Source organism: Eleutherodactylus coqui, chromosome 2 (genome assembly GCF_035609145.1).
Source record: "Eleutherodactylus coqui strain aEleCoq1 chromosome 2, aEleCoq1.hap1, whole genome shotgun sequence".
In the NCBI taxonomy this organism is placed as follows: domain Eukaryota; kingdom Metazoa; phylum Chordata; class Amphibia; order Anura; family Eleutherodactylidae; genus Eleutherodactylus; species Eleutherodactylus coqui.
In genome coordinates, this window is record NC_089838.1 from 268,857,041 (window position 1) to 268,880,476 (window position 23,436).

At 43.7% G+C, this 23,436-nt stretch overlaps 1 protein-coding gene across 1 annotated transcript in view; it reads right to left on the reverse strand.

Annotated features, from left to right (window-relative positions):
• The window catches only part of ADGRA2 (adhesion G protein-coupled receptor A2), a 199,712-nt gene that overhangs the window by 118,655 nt on the left and 57,621 nt on the right, over positions 1 to 23,436 (reverse strand). Inside the window, exon 2 of the mRNA XM_066592997.1 lies at positions 6,386 to 6,457. Coding sequence (XP_066449094.1) covers positions 6,386 to 6,457 — 72 coding nt within the window. The remainder of the gene's footprint in view (positions 1 to 6,385; positions 6,458 to 23,436) is intronic.

The window sequence follows — 23,436 nt, forward strand, 5'->3', positions numbered from 1 at the left end:
TAGTTTAAGACAAGAACGGAGGAGAAAACATTTCTTAAACTATTACTCAATATTTTCTATTTCAAAGTCAGAAGACGGGAAAAAAATGGATTTCTAAGCCATTGCAGGAATGTCTGTAGCTTAATAGAGTACTGTGTGATTATGGCTGTGGAGGACTGTTGGCATGCTACCCCTTAGACACTTTACTTCATACATCAAACAAAATTACCCTTCCCGCCCCCTGATCTCGCAGCTGGAACCTATAACCGGGCTCCCTCTGGGTCTGAGGGACAAAATAAGCCTTCTGCTTTCCCCAATTTCTGCATAAATCCATGTAACCCACAGCTCTGCTATAAATCTTAGGCTCATTACAGGCGGGCAAGCTATAAAGATTCCTCTTGCTGGCAGATAAGAGGGCTCTGTTCTGGAGCCCCAGCAGGCAGTACAGTGCAGTCACTGATGATACAAACAATTAACTCCGTGTGTAGAGATTCCAGAACTCCGTACAACATCATACAGGTCCTCCATCACGTTCTCAGGCTTACTATGAGAAGCCACATTTACTGGGTGAATGAATAGTTCAGTGTTAACAAGTGCTTCCCCTAAGAGGAACAGTTAGAAGGACGCTTTTGGGAATAATCCCCATTACAGGACTGCAATCAACTTTTACAACCGTGGACCCATAATCATACAAATGTGACCAAAGTCATTGGAGAAAAATGAGGGTATTCTATATGAGACCAGTCATGGGGGTTATGGGTGCGGGCGGATTTATGTCCTCTACTTCAGAGATTTTTGGAAGAATTTCTTCGTAGTGCACAGAGTAGTAGAAATACTGGCAAGATGTCAAGTCTATTTCTCAAGCCCTAATGTCCAACTTGATCTCTCCATCATTTATAATACTTTCTTCTAGATTGGAGTTTAATTTCCCACAGACGGCGCTCTGTTTATGGGTCGGCCAGTCCCATAAATGTCCAGGGCAATCTATTGATGCCTCAGGAGCCGCTCAACTTTCTTCTCCAGCCTCTATCTATCTATCCATCCATCCATCCATCCTCCTGATATGTAAAATGTAACCTTAACAAAGGTCAAAAGAGTTTATTTTTTGTGAAGATATCCATGGCTGATCCTTTCAAATGAAATGAAATAAACAGAGAGCTAGAAGTGATAAATAATGTTGAACTCTTTCATGATTCCGGCATAAGAATAAAGGAGGTATTAAACATTATATAATTCCTGCAATAGACAAATTAAATTAATTAAAATTCAAATTAGGAATCTAGTCAAAGACAAAATTTGTGAAGACCATGAGAGTCAGAGAAAGGGAAGCTTGATCTCCTTTTTCTGACGTCACGACTAACTCTCTGCGCAATGCCAGGGCCAAGAATTATGTACTAATAGTTCAAACTTTGATGACTTCCTTTCATAGACTGCGAGCAATCATGAGTATTAAGATGCATTTCCTCCACAGTCATCTAAACTACTTCCACAAATCTTGGAGCTCTGAGTGAAGAGCCAGGAGAAGGTTCCCACAACGACATTAAGACCGTGGACTACAGATACCAAGTCGTGTGGAACACAATGATGGCAGACGACAGCTGGTGGTTGCAGCGTGACAACTCTGATCATACCTATACCAGAAGATCAAAAAAAAAGAAACTTTGTGCCAAATAATTAGTTATTAACAGAGCTATTCATCTTTCCTTTCACTAACAACTTATATTTTTGTACTAGACCATTATTATGTGTTATTACGTTCTTCACAAGTTTGGGAATTCCTTGTAAACTAAACGAGGCGAAAACAAACATTTCTCATTTGTAAAACATTTTGACCTGATGCTTCAATTCGGTCTTGATATTTGGAATCAGCACCTTCTGATTGTAAAGGATCAGTACAAATAGGCCAGCACAAAATAAAGTTTCAAGAATGGACCAGAGTTATCAGTGCGTGTAAAGGGACATCGCTTGTAAGCAAAATTCATTCGCTTGTTCCAACAACGCTTGTTTCTATAACAGATGTGGTTGGAAACTCAACAATAAATGAATGAAGGCATGCCCTGGATAAGGATATATCAGTCCTAAGAAATATTTTGCTGTCAATTTTCTATGTTTCTGTATTAGTGTTTTGTGTTGCAGCATGCCAGCCGCAACCCTGAAGTGGATCTGTGGTGAAATCACACCATCCGACTGAAAAAATTGTCACTTGTGAAGCCACTGTTCCTTCACACCGTTGGTTGTCCGGCCGGAAAAATAATAGAGTCCACACACAATTATAGTTGAATACCTCAATCACTGGGAATGGGCAGTGACTGGAACTTTACTTCTTTAAAAGGGAACTTTCACACACCAGTGCTGGAAGAACAGTTAAGAAAGGTCACGGAGGAGAACACAGGATGACACCAGGCCTACAGTCCTAGTTATCTGTATGACTCCACTCCTAGACAGAATACACACACTCCAGGACACAGGATGAAACCGGGCCTATAGGCTGAGTTATCTGTACGACTCCGCTCCTAGACAGACACACCAGAGGACACAACACTCCACAGGCACTCACTTGTGCTTAGTAGATTGAACACTGCACAGCAGGCTCCTTTCTCCACTCACTCTATAGGTAGGGGTCCTGGAATGGGAACATCAGGATACCTCTCCTCAGCTATCATTCTTCACCACATGAGGGTTGATGGTACCCCATGTGGCCAGCACTTTTACTCCACACTCTACAGTTAAAGCAGTAGAACTGCAAAAGCCTCCAACTTTTGTCTTGCACTCATTTTTATATCTTACATACCCACATGACTGTTTGATACGTTTTTCAGACATATCCCAGCCAGTTACAGACATTAACTTCTTACATGCAGCAGCTGTGCAATACACATAACTAGAAACAAGACAATTTGCACAGTGTATCTACACTGCAGACATGACATGTATGACAATTATGGAGGGGCCAAATGTATAGACTTCGGGCCACTACAGGGGAGGTGGTTCCCCCAGTCAGCAAATCAACAGTAATTGCTATTTCATTTATTCCAGCCCCTGCTCTCAGAAGGTGCTGGGTATTCCTCTGCATGGTGGAGTTCTGGTCCGGTCCGCATACTTCTGGTGTCATCTTAATGTCAGATGAGTCTCTGCTGTTTATGCTTATTAAGTGGTGTTGTAACATCCGTTTCTTAGTACTTTTGTGACTATTGTTATTTAGATCTGTCAATTGTCATCCCTTTTACCATCTAGGGACAGACTAGTAAGCTCCTAGTTTACAGACATGGACCGATCGCCCAACTTTTAGGAGGGTCTTTCTATTAGGCTTCTTTCACACGAGTGCATATCGGTCAGCCGTTTTCACAGCTACATTGTTAGGAAAAAACTCACCAGGCCATCTCCCATTTCCCCTCCCTCATCATTGCAGGCTCACCTGTCTTCCTTCCCTCTCGTTCTGGGCAATAGGAGGGGGCGGGACAGGGGCAGAGCCAAGCACTGGTCCGCCCCGCCTCCTCCCATTGATGGCTTTAAAGAAGGGGTGGGGAGAGGGCAGGCACTTAGCTCCGCCCCATCCCACCCTTGTCCATAGCATCGATGGGAGAGGGCGGGGAGGAATGGCGCTTAGTTCCGCCCCACCCCTCCCATTGCACAGAACGAGAGGGGAGGAAGACAGGTAAGCCTGCACGGGTGGGGCGAGAACAGAGGGAGGGATTTTAGCAGCCACGCTGCTAAACTCCCTCCCACCTACAGCCGCTGCCATGGGCTCTCATAGGAGCCCGTGGAGCGGCTGGACATATTCCGGCCAAAACATAGTTCCAGAACTATGTTTTGGGTGCAACGTAAAAACGCCCGGCGCTACACTGGCCTGGCCGGGCGTTTTTATGTCTCACAAATACGCCCAAGTGATCTGATGCATTGGAATCCAATGCATCAGATCACAGCGCATATCGGCCGGCCGTGAAAACGCCGGCCGATATGCGCTCATGTGAAAGAAGCCTTAGTATGATAGGGTGAGATTTCCCTTTCCCCCTTGTTTAGTCTTGTTATTAATAGTTTTATTCTCCGAGTTTTCATATTGTGTCCTTTTTCATATCCGCCCTTTTTGGACAAGTATTATGTCAGATCCGGATGAGGTGTTTTGGCATCTTACTCGAACGTAACACTTTGGCTCTGGTTTACCATTATTTAAATGCTCTGCTCTTCCTCTCAGGGTCTCAATAGAGAGCAAAAATATCTTCAGATATATGTTTTTACACCAACCTGACGAAGGGACCCAGTAGCCTCAATAGCTTGATATCTAGCACTCAATGACGAACTACATTAAGCTGGCAACTATTTACTTTTATTTTGTAAGAATGAACATTAGTTTCAATACGATTCCGCATTGCATTGTATGTTTAAAATATTTTAGTCACAGTACAGAAATTGTATTCTAACGCCACAAATGTGTCAACTTTCTGTTATTTGTTTAGTTTATTATAAAACCCAATAAAAATTATTGAAAAGAAAAAAAAAGCTTGCATCCATCATTTTTCTGGTTAGCTAATAAAGGCATCATCTCTATAATACTTTTGTCTTTTTTATACAGAAGTATTTAACATCATAGATTGTTTGGACTAACAAAGTACCACATTACACTCTTTGTCAAAAAAAATTCAGCCCCTAGAAGGAGTTGTTGTTTTGCTGCAAAACTCGGCATTCAGTTACATCTCAGGCAGATATCCAAATGATTAGATGAACAGTCTTGTCACCTAAGGCTCTCAGAGGCTCCTTGTGTGTGGTGACCTTTTGTGTAGATCTTGTTGACCACTAGCCACCTCTATGACACAATCGTATAAAATGTTGCCCAGTTAAAAGAGCATGAGAGGGGGCATTATTGGAATGCCAGAAGCTGTATGATTGTATTGATGCATTTCCCGCCACCTGAGCCACTCTGACCAGACTGCTTGGAGGTGTTGGGACTAGTGGATGCCAGGGGCGTAACTATAGAGGATGCAGGGGATACGGTTGCACCCGGGCCCAGGAGCCTTAGGGGGCCCATAGGGCCTCTCTTCTTCATATAGGGAACCCAGTACTATGAATAAAGGATTATAGTTGGGGGCCCTGTTACAAGTTTTGCATTGGGGCCCGGGAGCTTCAAGTTACACCTCTGGTGGATGCGTAAGATCATGCACACAAGTCAACTTGGCTCTGGATGCCCTCAGACCACCAGTAGAGAGGATTATCTGATCATCCAAAAAGCACAAGCAGCTCTAAGCATTTCATTGCCTGCCATCCAGAGACAGGTAGCACAATAGTTACAGGCCCCTGTGTCTATTAGAACCATTTCCAGGAACTTGGCGGGAAGGACATTTGGTCTCATGGAGCACATTACATATACTGCTTTTGACATTCACCCACTGTCGCCTCCGTTTGCAGTGGTGTCATGAACAATGAAACTGGACTGCTACAGAAGTGGAATTAGGTTGTCCTCAGCAACGAATTGAGATTTAGTTTGCCTAGTGATGACGGACATATCTGTAGACCTAGGGGTGAGCACTTCAATCCTGCCTTTGCTGTGGAGCGGCACGCAGCCCCCACTGCTATGGTAATGGTCTGTGAGGCCATCGCATACGACAGCCGGTCACCCCTAGTAGTGGTAAGATGGACAATGACAGCTCAGCGATATGTTCGGGACATCCTGCACCCACATGTGTTCCGCTCATGGCATTTTTCAGCAGGATAATGCCCGGCTGCAAGGATAATGTCTCCACAACATTGCCCCATTTCCATGGCCTGCCCAGTCACCAGATTTATCACCAATAAGAACATGTATGAGACCATCTGGGACACCAATTTCAACAGCCTAGTGCACAAGCTATAGGCTTTATAGGCTCAGTTACAACAAATGTGGACCAATATGCCACAGGATATTATATGGAGCCTATATGCCTCCATGCCCGCCCGTATCACATCTTGCATCCAAGCTAGAGGTGGTACAACAGGGTACTAGAGCCTCCATGCTCACCCATATCATATATTGTATCGCAGCTAGAGGCGGTACAACAGGATACTAGAGCCTCCCTAGTACAGTTTTCCACAATAAATTCTCCCTTTGCTCTGATATTGTAATCCCTTACTTATATCAATGTTACAATCACACATAGAAAGTTTCATTTGATTGCGACAACTCCTTCTAAGTGCTTGTTTCTTTTTGACAATGAGTGTATTTTTGCTGCACATATTACATCTCCTACAAAGGTCTTCAACCTCAAATTACAAAACTAAGCAGTCTGGATATGCAAATCCTTCCACAGCTACATGCAAATAAGCACACTGGCTGAAAAATAACTACATAGTGAGGAAAATATGCGTTCTTCTGGTTTATGTCTTTCCGGCCTTAAATGACATGTATGACATTTAAAGGTTACAACCTACTACTTACAGCCTCTCCAAGTCCAGAAGTCCATAAAATGAGCCATTCCGCAATACTGTAATCTTATTATTGCTGAGGATCCTGTAAAAAAAGAGAGACCCATTAACTTAATATATGATGTAATAGAAAAGAAAAGCAGAACATTAAAGACCAAGGCCTCTGTTGTATACAGTATGTTACCTATATCTACAAACTACACCAATAACAGGTCCAATAATTAACCATACACTCAGTGCAGATATACCATCCTATACACCAATTAGAAAACAGAAGCGAAAAAGAAATCTTTATTAAATCCTCGCAAATTTATAAAAATCTTAAAATATGGAACAGCAGATATGCAAAGAAAGAAGGTAGAAGGCAGTCAATATGAATATCGTATAGCCAACAAATGTACATTGTATCCACATCTAAAGCAGTATACATAACCAAGAACATATAGTCAGCATTGCCACAAACATTACCTTCTACCTGTCGAAGAGGGGGATGCAGATGAATGAGCCAAATGCTTTTATCTACCTCTCACACCTGTATTCAATCATCCCACTGATCTCCACAGCCAATTGGTGGGATGGGGCAAGGAAGAAGGTAATGTTTATGTGCTAATAGAGATGAGCGAGCATGCTCGCTAAGGGCAATTACTCGAGCGAGTATTGTCCTTAGCGAGTACCTGCCCCCTTGGAAGAAAAGATTCGACTGCCGGCGCGGGTGAGCGGTGAGTTGCGGGAGTGAGCAGGGGGGAGAGAGGGAGAGAGAGATTTTCTCCCAAACAGATGACTGTTTGTGGGGTCATCTGTCTAGGATAATTTAGTGATCCTGCATTGAACAGGGGGTTGGACCCGATAACTCTGGAGGTCCCTTCCAACTCTACGAAAAGTTATTTCTGACCATACAAACAATTTTCTTCAATGACTTGACCCATTGGACAAACTCTTGCAATGCCCCCCCTTCCCCTCCCCCCCACACACACTCCCTTCCCCAATGTATTTTTCCCATCTGATAAGCATAAGTGGTTGGACCTGATTGTTTTAGTCCCATAGGCGATAACTGTTAGCATGCACCAACTAGTTCAGGTCGTTAATGATAACCTATGGCCGGACTCATCCTGTATATACTCACCAGACAAGATACAGCTTTGTGTATGGGGAATGTGTAGGGTTGGCTCAGAGTGTTTGGCTCATGACTTCTAGTTGTAGTTCAAAGAACTGGGTGGAGACTGGCTTTACACAGCCAACATTTCCATGTGTTTTATGAGACATACAAAGCATCAGAATTTACCCCACAAGTCACACACAGCTCACACTAGCACACATGTATGCGTGTTATTTTCATCCGAGAACCCCCTTTCCACGGTTAACTATAATGAACTCATATGGAGTTTTCTATAATAGTTTTCCAACTGATACAACGTGTCACATTTACCCAAATATAGAACAGCTACAATGTAACAGACACTCAAATAATATATCACATTATTGACTAAATAGCAGTTGACTGATATAAGATCATTATGAAAGCTGATATCTTCATACATGAAGTGACATCCAACAGCCAGAATGACCTGATCAGATAGAAGAACTCCTCAAACTTTGAATTCACCTTGCAGATGTGTGATGTAGGCGCCATACAGATGTCTAATGGTAGTCCAGTTGAGCCTAGATGTGTCCTGGCTGGAGATGAGCGAGCATACTCGTTAAGGCGATTTATTCGAGAGAGCATCGCCTTTTTCAAGTACCTGCTGGCTCGTCCCTGAAAATTCAGGGGGGCCGCGGGGGTTGCGGAGGGGATTGGGAGGGAGAGATCTCTCTCTCACTCTCCACCCTGCTCCCCTCCGCCGCCCTCCACAGCCCCCCCGAATTTTCAGAGACGAGCCAGCAGGTACTTGAAAAAGGCGATGCTCTCTCTCGTAAATCGCCTTAACGAGTATGCTCGCTCATCTCTAGTCCTGGCATATCTTTGGCATCAATTCCACTGCAGGCGGGGTCTGCGCGTACCTGTCACTTATCTTCATATTCTGTACTGTGGATGGCTGTTACAAGCCGCCATCAGACATGCGCAGTACAAATTTTTAATAAATGTCTATTTTTCTCGCGCTGTCGCTAGGCGGTGATACAAAATCTGCAACCCTTCCACAATGTCAATTGCGTTCAGGGCCTTGGGTCAGATTGCTTCAATGGAAGTCGTCCGTGTGGACACTGCAGAGAAATAGAATATGCTGCGATTTTTCCTCCGCTCGCAGAAATCGCAATTTGAAAAAGCGATTTTCAATAGCATGTAATGGAAACATTTGCTGCGGATTCGCGGTGTGGACGCCTAACACGGATTCCGCAATGCAAATTTGTTCATGTGCAGGTGGCCTGGAGGCTGCATTCACACGAATGTATATCGGCTCGGTTTTCACGCCGAGCCGATATACGTCGTCCTCATCTGCAGGGGGGGGGGAGGATGGAAGAGCCATGAGCAGGAACTGAGCTCCCGCCCCCTCTCTGCCTCCTCTCCGCTCCTCTACACTATTTGCAATGGGGAGAGGCGGGACGGGGCGGGGCTAATTCGCATAACTTAGCCACGCCCCCGCCTCGCCTCCTTTCATTGCAAATAGTGCAGAGAGGGGGCGGGAGCTCAGTCCCTGCTCCTGGCTCTTCCATCCTCCCCCCCTGCAGATGAGGACGACGTATATCGGCTCGGCATGAAAACCGAGCCGATATACGTTCGTGTGCATTTAGTAGTAACGATTTTATCGTTAAAACAAGCAAAAGTGAACGATAACTGTCGGTTTAAAAGCAAGCCAATGACCGAATGACGAACCAGAATTGTGCACTTTTCGTTCGCCGTTCAGTTTTAGCAGGACTAAAAATCCTCGTTGGCTCGTTCGCTTCTCGTTGTGTTTAAACACTTCCGTTCTGTGTTGTACATAGGAATGTGGAACAGTGAACGATTCTCAACGATGATCTTACGGTCTAAATATGAGTTCAAATCAGTTAGCGATGACGTCACTCACTTGTGCAAACAAGAATCAACTCGTCTAAAAGGGGAATAAGAGTCAAACAAGAGACTAACCCATCTGTTGGTCGTCTAGTGTCACCAGCGCTGCCTGCATCGAATATCTGTAAAGTGCATTAAAAACTTGAGTTCTTCTATCTTTTCATGTCATTCTGGCTGCTCCATGAATGAGTAACTCGGCTTTACTTTTCCACAATTCCTTTCGAATCATCCTATACTTATTGGCGATTTCCTCCAGAAACAGTCCACACCAATCCATGGGTTCTATCTAGCTGAGCTGCTTACTATTATTGCATAGGGATCACAGAGGAGGTTCACCTACTCAAAACCCACTATTAGGCCCGGTGCTGAATCAGTAAAAAGAAAAGACTTATGACAAATATGACGAATTGATAAATTATTTGAATAGTCAGCATGTAAGGCCACTTTCACATCTGCGCTGAAACCTTCGTTCGGAGGTTCTATCGCAGATACAGAACAAAATAGCAGAAGAAAAGCAACTTTTTTGCCTGGTAAAATGCAGGAAACCAAATGGATCCCAATAGAGTTGATGCGAAATTTTAGCTTCAGGGGAACAGAATAATGCAGATTCATATGACCGTATTCGCGCTTGCCAAATTTGCATACACAAGACACAGTGAATGGAACCAATTGATTTCAAATGGTTCATTTACAAGCGTGTATTTTGTGTGTGCGTGTAATTCCATTGTGCGAAAAAATATTCCGCCTTTCCTGCACATTTGCGCAGGGAAATAGAACATGTGGAACTAATTACACTAATAGGCCATTTGAATGGCTGAGACTATGGTTGCATGTTTTTTTTGTGCCCGCACAAAAGTACAGTAAAAAATGCAAAGGTGCTTGCAGAAACGCAACGGCTGGTGCACACGGAAATACACATACGCCCATGCGAATCTGACCGACATCTTTGACTGTGGGTGTGTATATTTGATAGCATTCATTAGCACCAGTGCCCAAATTTCCTGATTGCCACTTGCGGTGGCTCGCATTAACTATAAGCCAGGGAAAACAAAGACTATGATAGACACAGGATTCTGTCTAGTGAGCTGAAAATGACATTTTGGCCATTATTTCAGCATAAAGGTGCTGAGAGAAATGATTGTGGCCTGGGAGGAAAGTTACCGTCCACTAAGGGTCCCAACATACATTGAATGGTGCTTTATTACAGGAACCCGCACTCAGTATAGGTGGGGTCTCCCAAGTGCCAGCACTTATCCAACTTCCTATCATTACAGAAAATCACAATGCTGGGTCAGGGGTCCCGGAAAATCCAGTTGGAACTGAACATGGAATTCGGGAGGTGGGGGCAGCAACCGTCTAAAATAACAGTGAAAAGGAAATAACATTGTATGGCGAAGAGGAGGATCATGTATGGGCACTTCCCTTGTACGAAGCAGTAATTTATTTGCAAGGTGGCGCTGAAATGTGTTTGTTCCAGTGGTCTCCATACTGCGGCCTCCAGGATGCCGGATGTTTTTTGTTACACCGCAGCTGGAGCGTTACAGGTTGGAGACCACTGAGCTGTCCTGTTATGGTAAGATTCCTCTTCCGGAGATATTACACGGTCGGCCATAGAAAAGTAGGCCGGCACCACACTCTTGTGATAGCAGTCTGAAAGAAAATCTGTCTAGGTTGCCCCTAGCAAGCAATCACAGCACAGCTTTCATTTTACCTCAGCAGTGTAAGACATGAAAGCTACGCTGTGACTGGTTGCTATAGTAAAATTGTTGGTTGCCGAGTCGGGCTCCTGGACCCGGGTGCAAAGGCTTATCATGGGGACCCCCAACTTCTTTTAACCCACAGAGGCGTAACTTGAAGCTTCTGGGCCCCAATGCAAAACTTGTAACAGGGCCACCAAACTATAATGCTTTATTCATAGTACTGGGCTCCCTATATGGAGAAGAGAGGCCTTATAGGCCCCCTAAGGTTCCTGGGCCCGTGTGCAACCGTATCCCCTATAGTTACACCAGTGGTTGGCTGCACTACTACAGGGTTGGCCAAATGTAAATCTGTCTTTGTTGCCCATAGCAACCAGTTACAGCGCAGCCTTCATAAAATGAAACACAGACTGCTTATGAGTGCAATGTATATATATCATCTTTTTCTTAAAATTGGGGGAGGCCAGAAACAATCTCCGCACAGGGTACCATCTAACCTAAGGGCAGCAATGACAGCATTTAAGCCTTTCATCAGAAAATTTTCTGACATATCTCAGATGGAAGACATATTCCACTTTATAGCCATGAAGTTGCATGGGTCATCCATTAGCAATAATGCTATACCAGTGAATGCAGATGCGAAGATGGAACAATATCTCTACAGCGCCACCTATTGGAAGGCAATATTCCTGTAAGACAGTATCAGATTTTTTAAACAAGCCTTATAACAATACCTGGGAGTTGTGAGCCAAAGCCAGAATCCATACACAGACAGCTATTTCAGAGTGTTTACCCCTCATCAGTGTGCAGCAGGTTTTGGGCTTGGCTAGTGAGAGGCCTGTGACGTTGGTCGGGAAGGGTATTGTTTCTCCTTAAGGAGAGAACCTAGAAGGTGTGTGAGGAGACTCATAAGGCCATCTATGCTCCTCTGGGAAATAGGCTAATGGGAAGATGGAATACCTCTGCAGCACCACCTATTGGGAGGCAGCATTCCTGCAAGTCAATGTCAGACTTTTTGAACAAACCCTATAATGGTATTAGTGTACCGGTCGGAATGCGGAGGAGGGCTGACACTCCGGCACTGGTCAGGATAAGGAGGAGGGCTGGGAGCTGCCTACTATTACCTAGCGGTACTAGTGTAGTATGTCTCCACTGCCAATCAGAAGCTTTTGCCAGCTAGGGAACATGACCTGAGCGTTACCTGTAGGTGAGCCCGGCCAACCCATACTTCCGGTGGAACATACTACACTAATACCCCCTATAACAAAACTTGGGAATTGTGAGCCAAAGCCAGAATAACCATACACAGACAGCTGTTTCGGGGTGATTGCCCTTCATCAGTGTGCAGTAGGTTTCCGGCTTGGCTAGTGAGGGTCTGTTTGTTTTGTAGTGGGCCCCTGTATAGGAAAGTGTAGTCTGCTATGCTTTCCTAGCTGTTAAAAAAAGTTCTACAGAAGTATACCACTCGGATGGAGGCCAGAAGGACATCAAATGAATGGAGCGGAATGGATACATCTGACACATATACCCAGAAATGTTCGTATCACAGCGTGCATACAGCCCATTATACTTAAAATGGCTTCTATGTATATTGTGCACCACATACTTCTTTCATATATCACTTCTTGAAGTTCCTCCACTTTTCCAGCTCAGTTGCGACACCATGCAAATTGAAATGCCCAATTTTTAAGAAAAGTTATTTTAAGACAAAAAAGGCGCTGGTGACTGCAAATGTTACTGATCAGCAGTTCCTCAGGTACTTGAGTTCCCCCTATCTCCAATCTAACAAAACATCTCCAGTCAGCAGAATGAGGAGGCAGAAGCCAGCAGCAGGTTCAAGAACCCGGGCATTCATGCACAAGTTCATTAAAGCTTTTTTAATGAGCAATTAGTGCTTGTGGATGGGGACACAAGCTAATGGGGTCAAGACTCTGTCTTTATGTGTTGGCTCCCTGACTGCTCCAGGCCTGGGCACATTCCTTCATTTAACCCTTGGTAGGACAGATCCAGCCTACTGCCATAGTTCACTACATTTCATCTCTGATATAGAACGCTCCAAGTAATACTTTACGCGAATCCGAAAAATAAATGTGAACATTTCTAGCAAGACGCACAGGAAAAATGCAGGTGTGTTAGGATGACATAGGTTAATTGGCGCGCAGCGGCTACGTCTGACGGCTCTTGATCAAACGCCTATTAACTCTTTGTGGGAAAAACAACTCCATTAGAGAAGGGAATAGGGACCAGACAGGAAGGGTTAATGATGCAATCCGAAAGCATCCAAACATCTGGAGGTGGATCATCTGGAAGTAATGGACCAATGATCCGACAGGGCGGCCAAAGGGGATAAAAAGTAATCACGGTTACAGTAATTCATCACGATCGCAGCGCTTGTTCGGATTTTTGTCATCTTTTTTTCGTAAGGCATTGGGTAAGAGGCGCTGTGAAGAGAGGGAAGACTTTTATACACAGGAGGATAACCATTCGAATGAGCGAAAATGAATGATCAGCGTTCAGTGTAAACGCAGTCCACGATAAATTGTTCGCTTTTCATTTAGTTTATTCGGGGGGAAAAAAAATTATCATTGGCTCGTTCAGTTATTGTTCGGTTTAAATAGCGCTTGTTCAGTCGTTCTCATTCACTTATACAGCGCATGCGAAAGATCCAATGATTTCTCGTTTGAATGAGCCAACGATAGACAAAAATATGGAAATACCATTTGAAATGCATGCATTAAGCTGTATGGGATTATAAATCATATTTCAATAACACATGTAGGGACTGATTCTAAGTGGAGGTAATATGACGCAGATGCTGCTGGGCAGAAGTCATCTACCCGAGCAGCAAGGTTCCATTGGTCAGGGGTTTGAGCCACCCAGAGCAGGGCAAGAGGTGAAGTAAACACAAATTTGGCAAAAAAAGCTCTCAGCCAAGCAGGGGTTAAAAGGGCAGCTCAGTGCTAATGATTAAAATCCAATGCATTTTGTAAGGTGTTTCCATATTTTTGTACACCCCCTGTAAGTTGCCATTATGAGGCAGAAGAACAATGTTCACATTGTTCCCTATCGCCTATTGCTCTGTGCGTGCATCGCCTTATACTGTAGTTCTAGTATTATCACTACGGTTATGGCTATAAGTACTGCCAAGATAGGAGAGTGCTTGAAACTCAAGTCAAAATGACCTTTTGATATGTCTGAGAATACATGAGAAGATCACATTAGTGAAGTCTGTCAACACAGATGTCACGGTTTACCAGCTACAACATAGAATCCGGTGCAGGATGATGTCACGATGTCAGTCCAACCCATGTGACCGCGGCATAAGCACATGTACCGTCATTCAGCACGCAGATCAGATGGCTTCCATTGACTTTAATAGAAGCCGTCCATATGGTGGGGAGGGGCTTGAATATTTTGTATTGCAACAGTAACAACCCTTCCCATTTACCTTGTTAGTGGACATGGACATCATAGAGTGGGGTACTCTGCGAGACCACTACAGGGGAAATAACTGGCGAATAGAGATGAGCGAACGTACTCGGTTCGGGTGTTTTTGCACTCGAGCACCGCTTTTTCCGAGTAACTCACTACTCGGACGAAAAGATTCGGGGGGCGCCGGAAGTGAGCGGGGGGTTGCAGAGGGGAGGGGGGGAGGGAGAGAGAGATCCCCCCTGTTCCCCACTGCTACCCCTGAATCTTTTCGTCCGAGTAGTGAGTTACTCGGAAAAAGCGGTGCTCGAGTTCAAAAACACCCGAATCGAGTAGATTCGCTCATCTCTACTGGCGAAGTCAACTTTTTATCAACTGGCTTCCATGTTAAAGGTGTTGTCTCCCTTAAAGTTGACCAGAATGAACGTTTTTGAAACCTTTATAATAAATGTTTCGGCTCGAGAAACTGAAAAGGGCCACACGAAGGGGATTGCACAATGTAACCGTGCAGCAGGACCGCTCTGCCAACCTCGGCAGGAATAATTACTGAAGCCACAATGCAACGTGCCACTGTTTTCAGTAATCCTATACACATCTAGAATGCAATATCATTTCTGACCGTCTATAAAGGGTTTGGTTTTACAATGTGGATATGCAGATGACATTTGATAGGTTCCACTAGCAAAAGGATGGGAAAAAAGGCAGGGGGCAAATAATGTTGGGTTTCCGTTATAGCTGACAACCAGCACTGAGAGCATTTAACAGAGCGACAGATAATACAATCTGCACTGCCTAGCGAGGAAATAGTTAGAGCTATGATCATCTTACTGGACCTTTAATGTCCACTTCCTTATGACTCCCATAGTAGCCCATTACTAGTCCTGGTCGACTAAGCTCACATATCAAGGAGCTGCCACATCTAAGAAACCACAGCAGAAACTTCACCTCAATCCATGATTTCTTGGAGCCATTTTGCTGTAATGAACAGACCGGTCTTTGTTAAAGAAGATGTTACTAGAATTACTGTATGTCTATCGGAAAACCGCCAGTTCCACGCATTTCCCTTCCACACATTTCTGGATTATATTAAATTTAGCAGAAAACACAAAAAGACAAAAGAGGCCCTCAGTTCTGTCCATATAGGAGATGTCAAGTTATCACTCCTACATGATCCTATATGGGAAGGATATCAGAATGTAAGCTCTTCTGCAGAAGTTAGGGTGTATTCACAAGGGCTATTTTCGCACGCGAATTCTGTCCGGTTGCGGTACGGACGGAACTCGCATCTGAAAAGAAGACATTCATTTAAATCTGTTTATTCACACAAGTGATTTTTCTCTTGGATGGATGGTCCAAAACAAAAAAAAAATCGCAGCAGGTCCTATTTTTCAGCAATTTTTGTTAAACCCCTTAGTGACGAGCCTATTTTTTGCTTCAAAGACCAAACTACTGCAAGAGCCATAACTTATTGACATAGCCATACAAGAGCTCTTCCATTGCCAGATGCCAGCAATGAGACTACACATGGATCACACAGGGTGCTGGCCACCAGACGAATGTAGACTGGGGACCATCATCTCACTTAGTTCCGCCTGGCCAGATGACGTTCTTCCTTCATGTGGCTTTGTCCCCTCTGATGTTCTGAGATTCTACTGTCTGCCCATCAGTGCCCCTACAACACAATCGCTTAGTTCTGCTACTGTATATATCTGACGAGCTTGGTTCTGGGGCTGATTTTATCTTATGAGTTTGGTTCTGGTATTGTATCTATGTACTGAGCTTGGTTCTGGGGCTGTCCTTATCTTATGAGTTTCGTTCGGGTATTGTATCTATGTACTGAGCTTGGTTCTGGTACTGTATTTATGTTATGAGCTTGGTTCTGGTACAATATTTATTCGCTGAGCTCTCCTGGTCTGGGTATACTGCTATTTTGCTACTTTCTGCATAGTTAGTGCAATATATATCATCTTTTTCTTACGATGGGGAGCGCCCTAAAACATTCTGTCATCTAATCTAAGGTCAGCACTGACGATAGTATAATGGTGGCAGGTCCGGAATCTTTATAACAGGCAATAGTCATTTTCTTTGCACCATCAAAAAAAAATAAGAGAGGCGATAAGTCAGAAAATGTGAATTGGCTGATATGCAGGACATGATACCTCCTCCGAGATATCCAGACAGAGTCTAACCATACGTAGTGCAGTCCTCAGCTTTACATTGCTTCTCCTGAAGGTGGATAATAACCATCTGTAATACAGATGGGAGCCATTATATTACTATAAATACATAATATAGTTCTGCATCATTGCATGCTATTTTTTTTTTACTTCTCTCATAACTATTACAAGCCAAGCCCCAGACTTAACATAATAGCGAGCATTAAGTAAGTATAAAGCACGTGGCAGATTAATTCCATCTGCGCTACATAGGTCTGTCCTGCATTAATACCTTGACAGATTTAAAGTGACACCTCTGTTCACCGACTCATATATATGGCCATGGAACTGCAGATTCTGTCACTGCTTATGAAAAGAGCAAATTGTGGGTCCCTAAAACAGCAGATTCATAGGCCGTTCTCTGAAGTGGTTCCAGATTGTGTCTAGACATAAATAAAGGTAATGGGGCAGGTTAAAGGGAGGATAGCCGGTCTCTCCGATACAGGAATATCCCCAGGTGGTTACTACAGTAAATGCTAATAAACTTTAGTTAATATGTATAGACCTCTCCCTATATATTACTATGGTAGCACCCTGGTATTAGTAAAACATTAATCGGGGACTACAGAGTAATGGTTTATTTTAGAAAACATTTATATATATATATATATATATATCGTGTTTCCCTGAAAATAAGACAGTGTCTTATATTAATTTTTGTTCAAAAAGGTTTAACTTTTTTACATGTATAGCTGCCTGGACACTATTTAAATTGACTTTTTAAATTAACTGTTAGCAGTTAATTCTGGAGTAGGGCTTATATTTCAAGCATCCTCAAAAAGCCTGAAAAATCATTTTGCATCCTCAAAAATTCTGGAAAATAATGCTATGTCTTATTTTCAGGGAAGCAGGGTGTATGTATATATATACATATTTTTTTTTGCAATCCAGCACTCAATCTAGAGTCTGAAGTACCGGGGTGGGGAGTATGAATTTGCACTGTCTGTTGCAGCTTATTTAGTGTGAGCGACAATGTCATCTCTCTATAAAAGAATGAAGATCCATCATTGTCACCAGCAGCTCAGCCAAGAAAACAATTTGTAACAGAGTCTTGGGAACAATGTTTTTTTGATTGGGCCAAATTGATGGTTGGACACAGGGGCGTAGCTAAAGGCTCATGGGCCCTGGTGCAAAAGTTTATCTTGGGGCCACCCAACGTCTCTTAACCCCTTAATGCACAGGCATAACTTGAAGCTTCTCGGCCCCAATGCAATATCTATACCAGGGCCCCCAACTATAATACTTTATTCATAGTACTGGGATCCCTATATGGGGAAGAGAGGCCTTATGGACCCCCTAAGGCTCCTGGGCCCGAGTGCAACTGTATCCCCTGCATCCCCTATTGTTACACCAGTGGTTGGACAATTCGATCAGAGCAGGTCTTGTGGAGTGTTCCCTATATGCAGTTGTTACTAACACGGAAGAACAAACAGTTAATGGACAACAGGGTCACAGGTGCCCCAGATGCATTAATTGTTTGATGAGCGACGTCTAGCCCATCTGGTCTGATCCCACATAAAAGCTACTGTAGCACAAATGGCTGAAAAACTGGTTTCGATAGAAGGGTGTCAGATCACAGCCTGCTGTTTTTGGGAATTGGTCTGGTCAGAGTGTGACCATTCTCCACCACTAAAAGCTATTAGAATGCACAGGTGAGCATCAGAATTGGACCATGGAGCAATGGAAGAAGGTGGCTTGGTCTTTGAGTCATGTCTTCTTTTATATGATGTGCATGGTCAGGTGTGTGTGCATCATTTACTTGGAAAAAAGATGGCTCCAGGATGTACTTTGAGAAGAAGACAAGCCAGCAGAGGCAATGTGATGCTCTATAGAATATTCCTGTGGATGTTACATGGATATGTACCACCTACCTAAATATTGTACAGACCAAGTACACCCCTTTATGCCAGTGGTATTCCTTAATGGCAGTTTCCTCTGCCATCAGGAAAATGCACCGTGCCACACTGCAAAAACTATTTAGGAATGGTTTGAAAAACATGACAAAATGTTCAAGGTGATAACTTGCCCTTAAAATTCCCCAGATTTTGATCAAATTGAGATCTGGGGAATTTGGAGGCCAAGTCAACGCCTTGCAATGTGGGTATTTTGGTAGCATGAATTTTGCTTACCCCAGCTCCACTAACGATTGCCAGCGTCCTGCTAGCCACTATAACTGTCGTCAGCTGACTCCGGAGAAACTCATGTGCACGATGGTCAATATTGGATGCTTGAGCTCTTCGGAGCCTCAGGCGGCACTGCATTATAAACAGGCATGATTCTGTAATGCAAATCACTGCATGGGCTCAGGAATACTTCCAGGAATCATTGTCAGTGAACACAGTTCATCGTGCAATCCATAGATGCAAGTTAAAGCTGTACAATGTAAAGAAGAAGCCGTATATCAACAGAACCCAGAGACACCGGCGTCTTCTTTGGGCCAAAGCTCATTTAAAACAGACTTTTAATATACATTTATGTGTTACTTTATGTGCGTAAAAAACTGATACAAAACGGATGCAAACTGCGTGTGAAAATCGCAAGAACGCATGAAAATGGACAAAAAAGATCGTATCAATTTTACAGTAACTAAAAAAAATAGCTTTTGTGTACACAGCCTTAAAGGCGTCAGCCCTATTGGCACATGCCTCTTATTAGCTAAGCTTCTATTAAAAGTGTATGAAGCCACATCATAGTACCCGCTGAACAACAGCACAGATGATTTAAGCAGCTTTTTGCTGTCCCACATGACTAAAAATACCAAAAACAATTCAATTTTTCTGCCTTGCCCATAAATGAAGATTTCAGCCTTGCAGTAAAGATGGCTATACTGTATACTGTATACTGACCAATAGATATATCTACTGTACGGTTCATGAATTAACCCTAGCGGCACAGTCTGTTTAGTGTCTGGAACTGGAACCAGGCCTTACTTTATAAATGATGTATTTATCTTAACATACCTCTTAGAGGTAAATAAAAGAATCAGCCAAAAAGCAGAGATGTACGTCCCGGAGAGCAGAAGGGACATATGTTTTGTGTCAGTAACAATGGGAACCTATGACAAGCAGAGCCAGCGTGCGGAGCTTAGAGGGGACCTCCATATGTTATAAATAGTTCGTGCTTAGCGGAGTTGTCAACAGTCTGTCCATTAGCACCAGGCCACAGCGGTAACTTAACTATAACGTCCTCAGGGTGTATTACTCAAGATAAACACATTCGACTTCTCACAATCTCAATATTTATGCACCATTTTCAGATTTTCCTGCTAAGAAAGGGGGTCCGTGGTGAACAAACCACAGATAGGTGTCCTCTGCCGGAATGAGCAAGCTCACTGGTAAGAAATAAACTTCTCTGGTCTGACCCGTTAAGACGAAGTTTGGATTTTTCTCGCTCTTTTTTTTTACTTTGGCGAATGCACATCTGGTTCACTGATATTTTTTGCCATATGCTACTTATTTGTGGATGAATTATAGGAGGCCAAATAGGCCAATTGCTCTAGGTCCTCTACCACCTGGAGGTTGAGGGGGCTCCACATCATTAAAATTATACGAGAAACTGAAAGTTATCAATCTTAAAGCAATCCTCCGGTTGTATATGCACTTCTGCCTACATCACTTCTGCCGAGGGATTCCTACAATACCCATAAACTTTACTGCTGGCATCTATAGGCTTCTAATGCGTATGTGTAATCACACTGGAAGTTTGATCCGTGCATGTGCCAATTGGTGTGGCGCTTTCGACCTTGAACCACTACCCTGGAAACTGTTAAGGCAGTCTTACATGGACAGAAGCACAAGTAATCTATCCAATGGATGTGATAACAACAGAAGCTGTAAAACGCTGAACCCAGCACACCACGTTACTGGGTGGCATAGATGGGGGTCCCGTCAAGTATGATAATTAATGTACTTTAGAAAAATCAAGTACATTGGAGCATTTGAAAAAGCTCCAGGAAAACCTCTTTGAAGGGATTTTTCCAAAATTGACTTTCATCCCCTAACAATAGGATAGGTGAAAAAGTCTAACCAGAAGGTGATCTCACTGCTGAGATGCCCACTGAATCCAAGACAGGAAGTCCTATGTCCCCCTCTCTTTTTCACTGAGGGCTCACTGTATCCCACCTCCTCCCACCCCCTCCAACGAGGAGGAGCTTGAATGGAGAGGAGGCTGAGCTTGCTCGGTGCGGTTCCATTCATTTCGATGGGGCTGAAGGAAATACAAGTGCTTGGCTCTCCAGCAGTCTCATTAAAGTTGAATGGAGCAGTGCTGTGCATGTGTGACCTCCTCTCCAATCAATCTTCTACTCACCTGAACCTGCAGGGGAGCACTGACCCCGTAGTGAGTAAATGAATAAATAAATCTTGTTATTTTTAGCGCCAACTTATTCGGTTTCAGGTAATTTATTTATTACTCCTCCTCCACCAAGCTGGGTTCTCATTTTACCGACCTCGGAAGGATGGAAGGCTGAGTCAACCTTGACCTGACGGCTACCTGAACCACACGGAGATTGAACCTGCAACCTTCTGATCATGAGCAAGAGCTTAGGACTGCATTTCTGCTGACTTAATACTCTGCGCCACATCAGTATAGGAAAGATTACATGGGACCCTCGTTCTCAGGATTTGTACGGGTCTCAGTGGATAGCTGCTAAAGCAAATTTTGGGAATAACTCTTTAATAAATCACAATATAGTTGGTTCACCCAATATTATAGGCAGGACCAATACCAAAATTGATCTATGTCTGGCAACTTTTTACATATTCATTATGTATGGCTATTTTACAGTGCTCAGCTCTTTCCATTACTCTACAATAACAGTGACCTCTCTGTTGAAGTCTATGGGACCTGTCATGGCCATCAATCAGCAAACGGGGACAGCAGAAACCACTTCTCTCAGGGGTCGAGTTGTAGAACCCTCAAAATGTAGACATTTATGGCATGTATATCATAAATATTCAAGATAGGGCTAACCCTTTCAAAAAAGTAAGCTAAAAAAAACGACAAAGGAGTTGAAAAAAATAACTTAATTTGGAAAAGCCAATAAAGCGTAAAAACATAATAATGTTTATTTTCATACATGTAAGGACTCATGCACACGAGCAAGCAAGGATTACACTGCTGAATCCAGCAGCGAAATCCGTGCATGCCCACAGGCATGGGCACAAAAGACAGGTTTCTTACTTTCCGGATCCAGTGTGGGTCTCCTCTGTCGCGGCTGGGTCTTCTTTCTTCAGCACGGCAAATGCGTCTGGGCAGCGGCCAACGTGCCCGGCGCATGCACAGTGCCATTTTTATAATCTCCTGCTTTCCTGCAGATCTGCGGCACATCCGCAGTGACAGCTGTGGGTGTGCCGCGGGTCGGACTGCTTCCATTGACTTCAAATGAAGCCGTCCCTGCGGGATCCGCAAGAAGATACAGCATGCTGCGATTTCTGATCCACACGCCGGGAAAAAAAAAATCACATCCGCATGCTTTTAACTGCGCTGTGGATGCCCATGTCTCCCTATGGGCGGCTTGATTTAAGGATCTGCTGCGCGGGTTCCACAAATCAAATCCGCCTGTGTGCATAAGGCCTTGAAGGACTGAAAATACTGCACATTCAATTCCAAATCAAAGCAATAACGAAATGTATCCCGTTTGAGTTAATCCTTTACAGAATGTAGAGAAAAAGGAGTTTTTGACTGCTCAAAAAAAAGTGCCAGCATTTTCTATGAAAACTCAAAAATGTATAAAATGAAAAAAAAGTTTAAGATTTCACTTTACTTTGAATTACTGAACTAATATTTAGTGGCGTAACCATTGTTTCTGAGAACTGTTTGACGACTGTGTTTATGGAGTCTACCAACGTCTGGCACTTGTGAACAGGTATTCCAGTCCAGGAAGATTATACAACATTCCACAGTTCTTCTGCATTTGTTGGTTTTGCCTCATAAACCACATTTTTATGTCATGCCACAAATTCTCAATGGGACTGAGATCAGGGGATCGGGTGCCACTCCATTACCTCAATCCTGTTTGTCTGTAACCAAGATGTTCACTTATTGGTATGCTTTGGGTCATTGTCTGGTTGAAACACGCATTTCAAGGGCATTTTTTCTTCAGCATAGGCCAACATGATCTCCTCAAGTATTGTGATATATTTAAACTGATCCATGATCCAGGGATTCTGCAGGGAGTTCTTGGTAACTTGGCTTCACTTAATCGTCTTCTGATTGTAGTAGTACTCCTTGGAGAGTTCAGACCTTCTTTGATTTTTCTGGAGGTGATCACTGGTTGAGTCTTTGCAATTTTGGCAATTGATCCATTCGAACAAGAGTTCCCCTTCTTCCTTCTGCATCTTTCCGGTTTGGGTTGCCACTAGAGATGAGCGAACGTACTTGTCCGAGCTTGATACTCGTTCAAGTATTAGCGTGTTCGAGATGCTCGTTACTAGAGGCGAGTACCACGCGATGTTCGAGTTATTTTCACTTTCATCTCTGAGACGTTAGCGCGCTTTTCTGGCCAATAGAAAGACAGGGAAGGCATTACAACTTCCTCCTGTGACGTTCCAGCCCTATACCACCCCCCTGCAGTGAGTGGCTGGCGAGATCAGGTGTCACCCGAGTATAAAAATCGGCCCCACCCGCGGCTCGCCACAGATGCGTTCTGACAGAGATCAGGGACAGTGCTGCTATAGGGAGAGCGTTAGGAGTTATATTAGGCTTCAAGAACCCCAACGGTCCTTCTTAGGGCCAC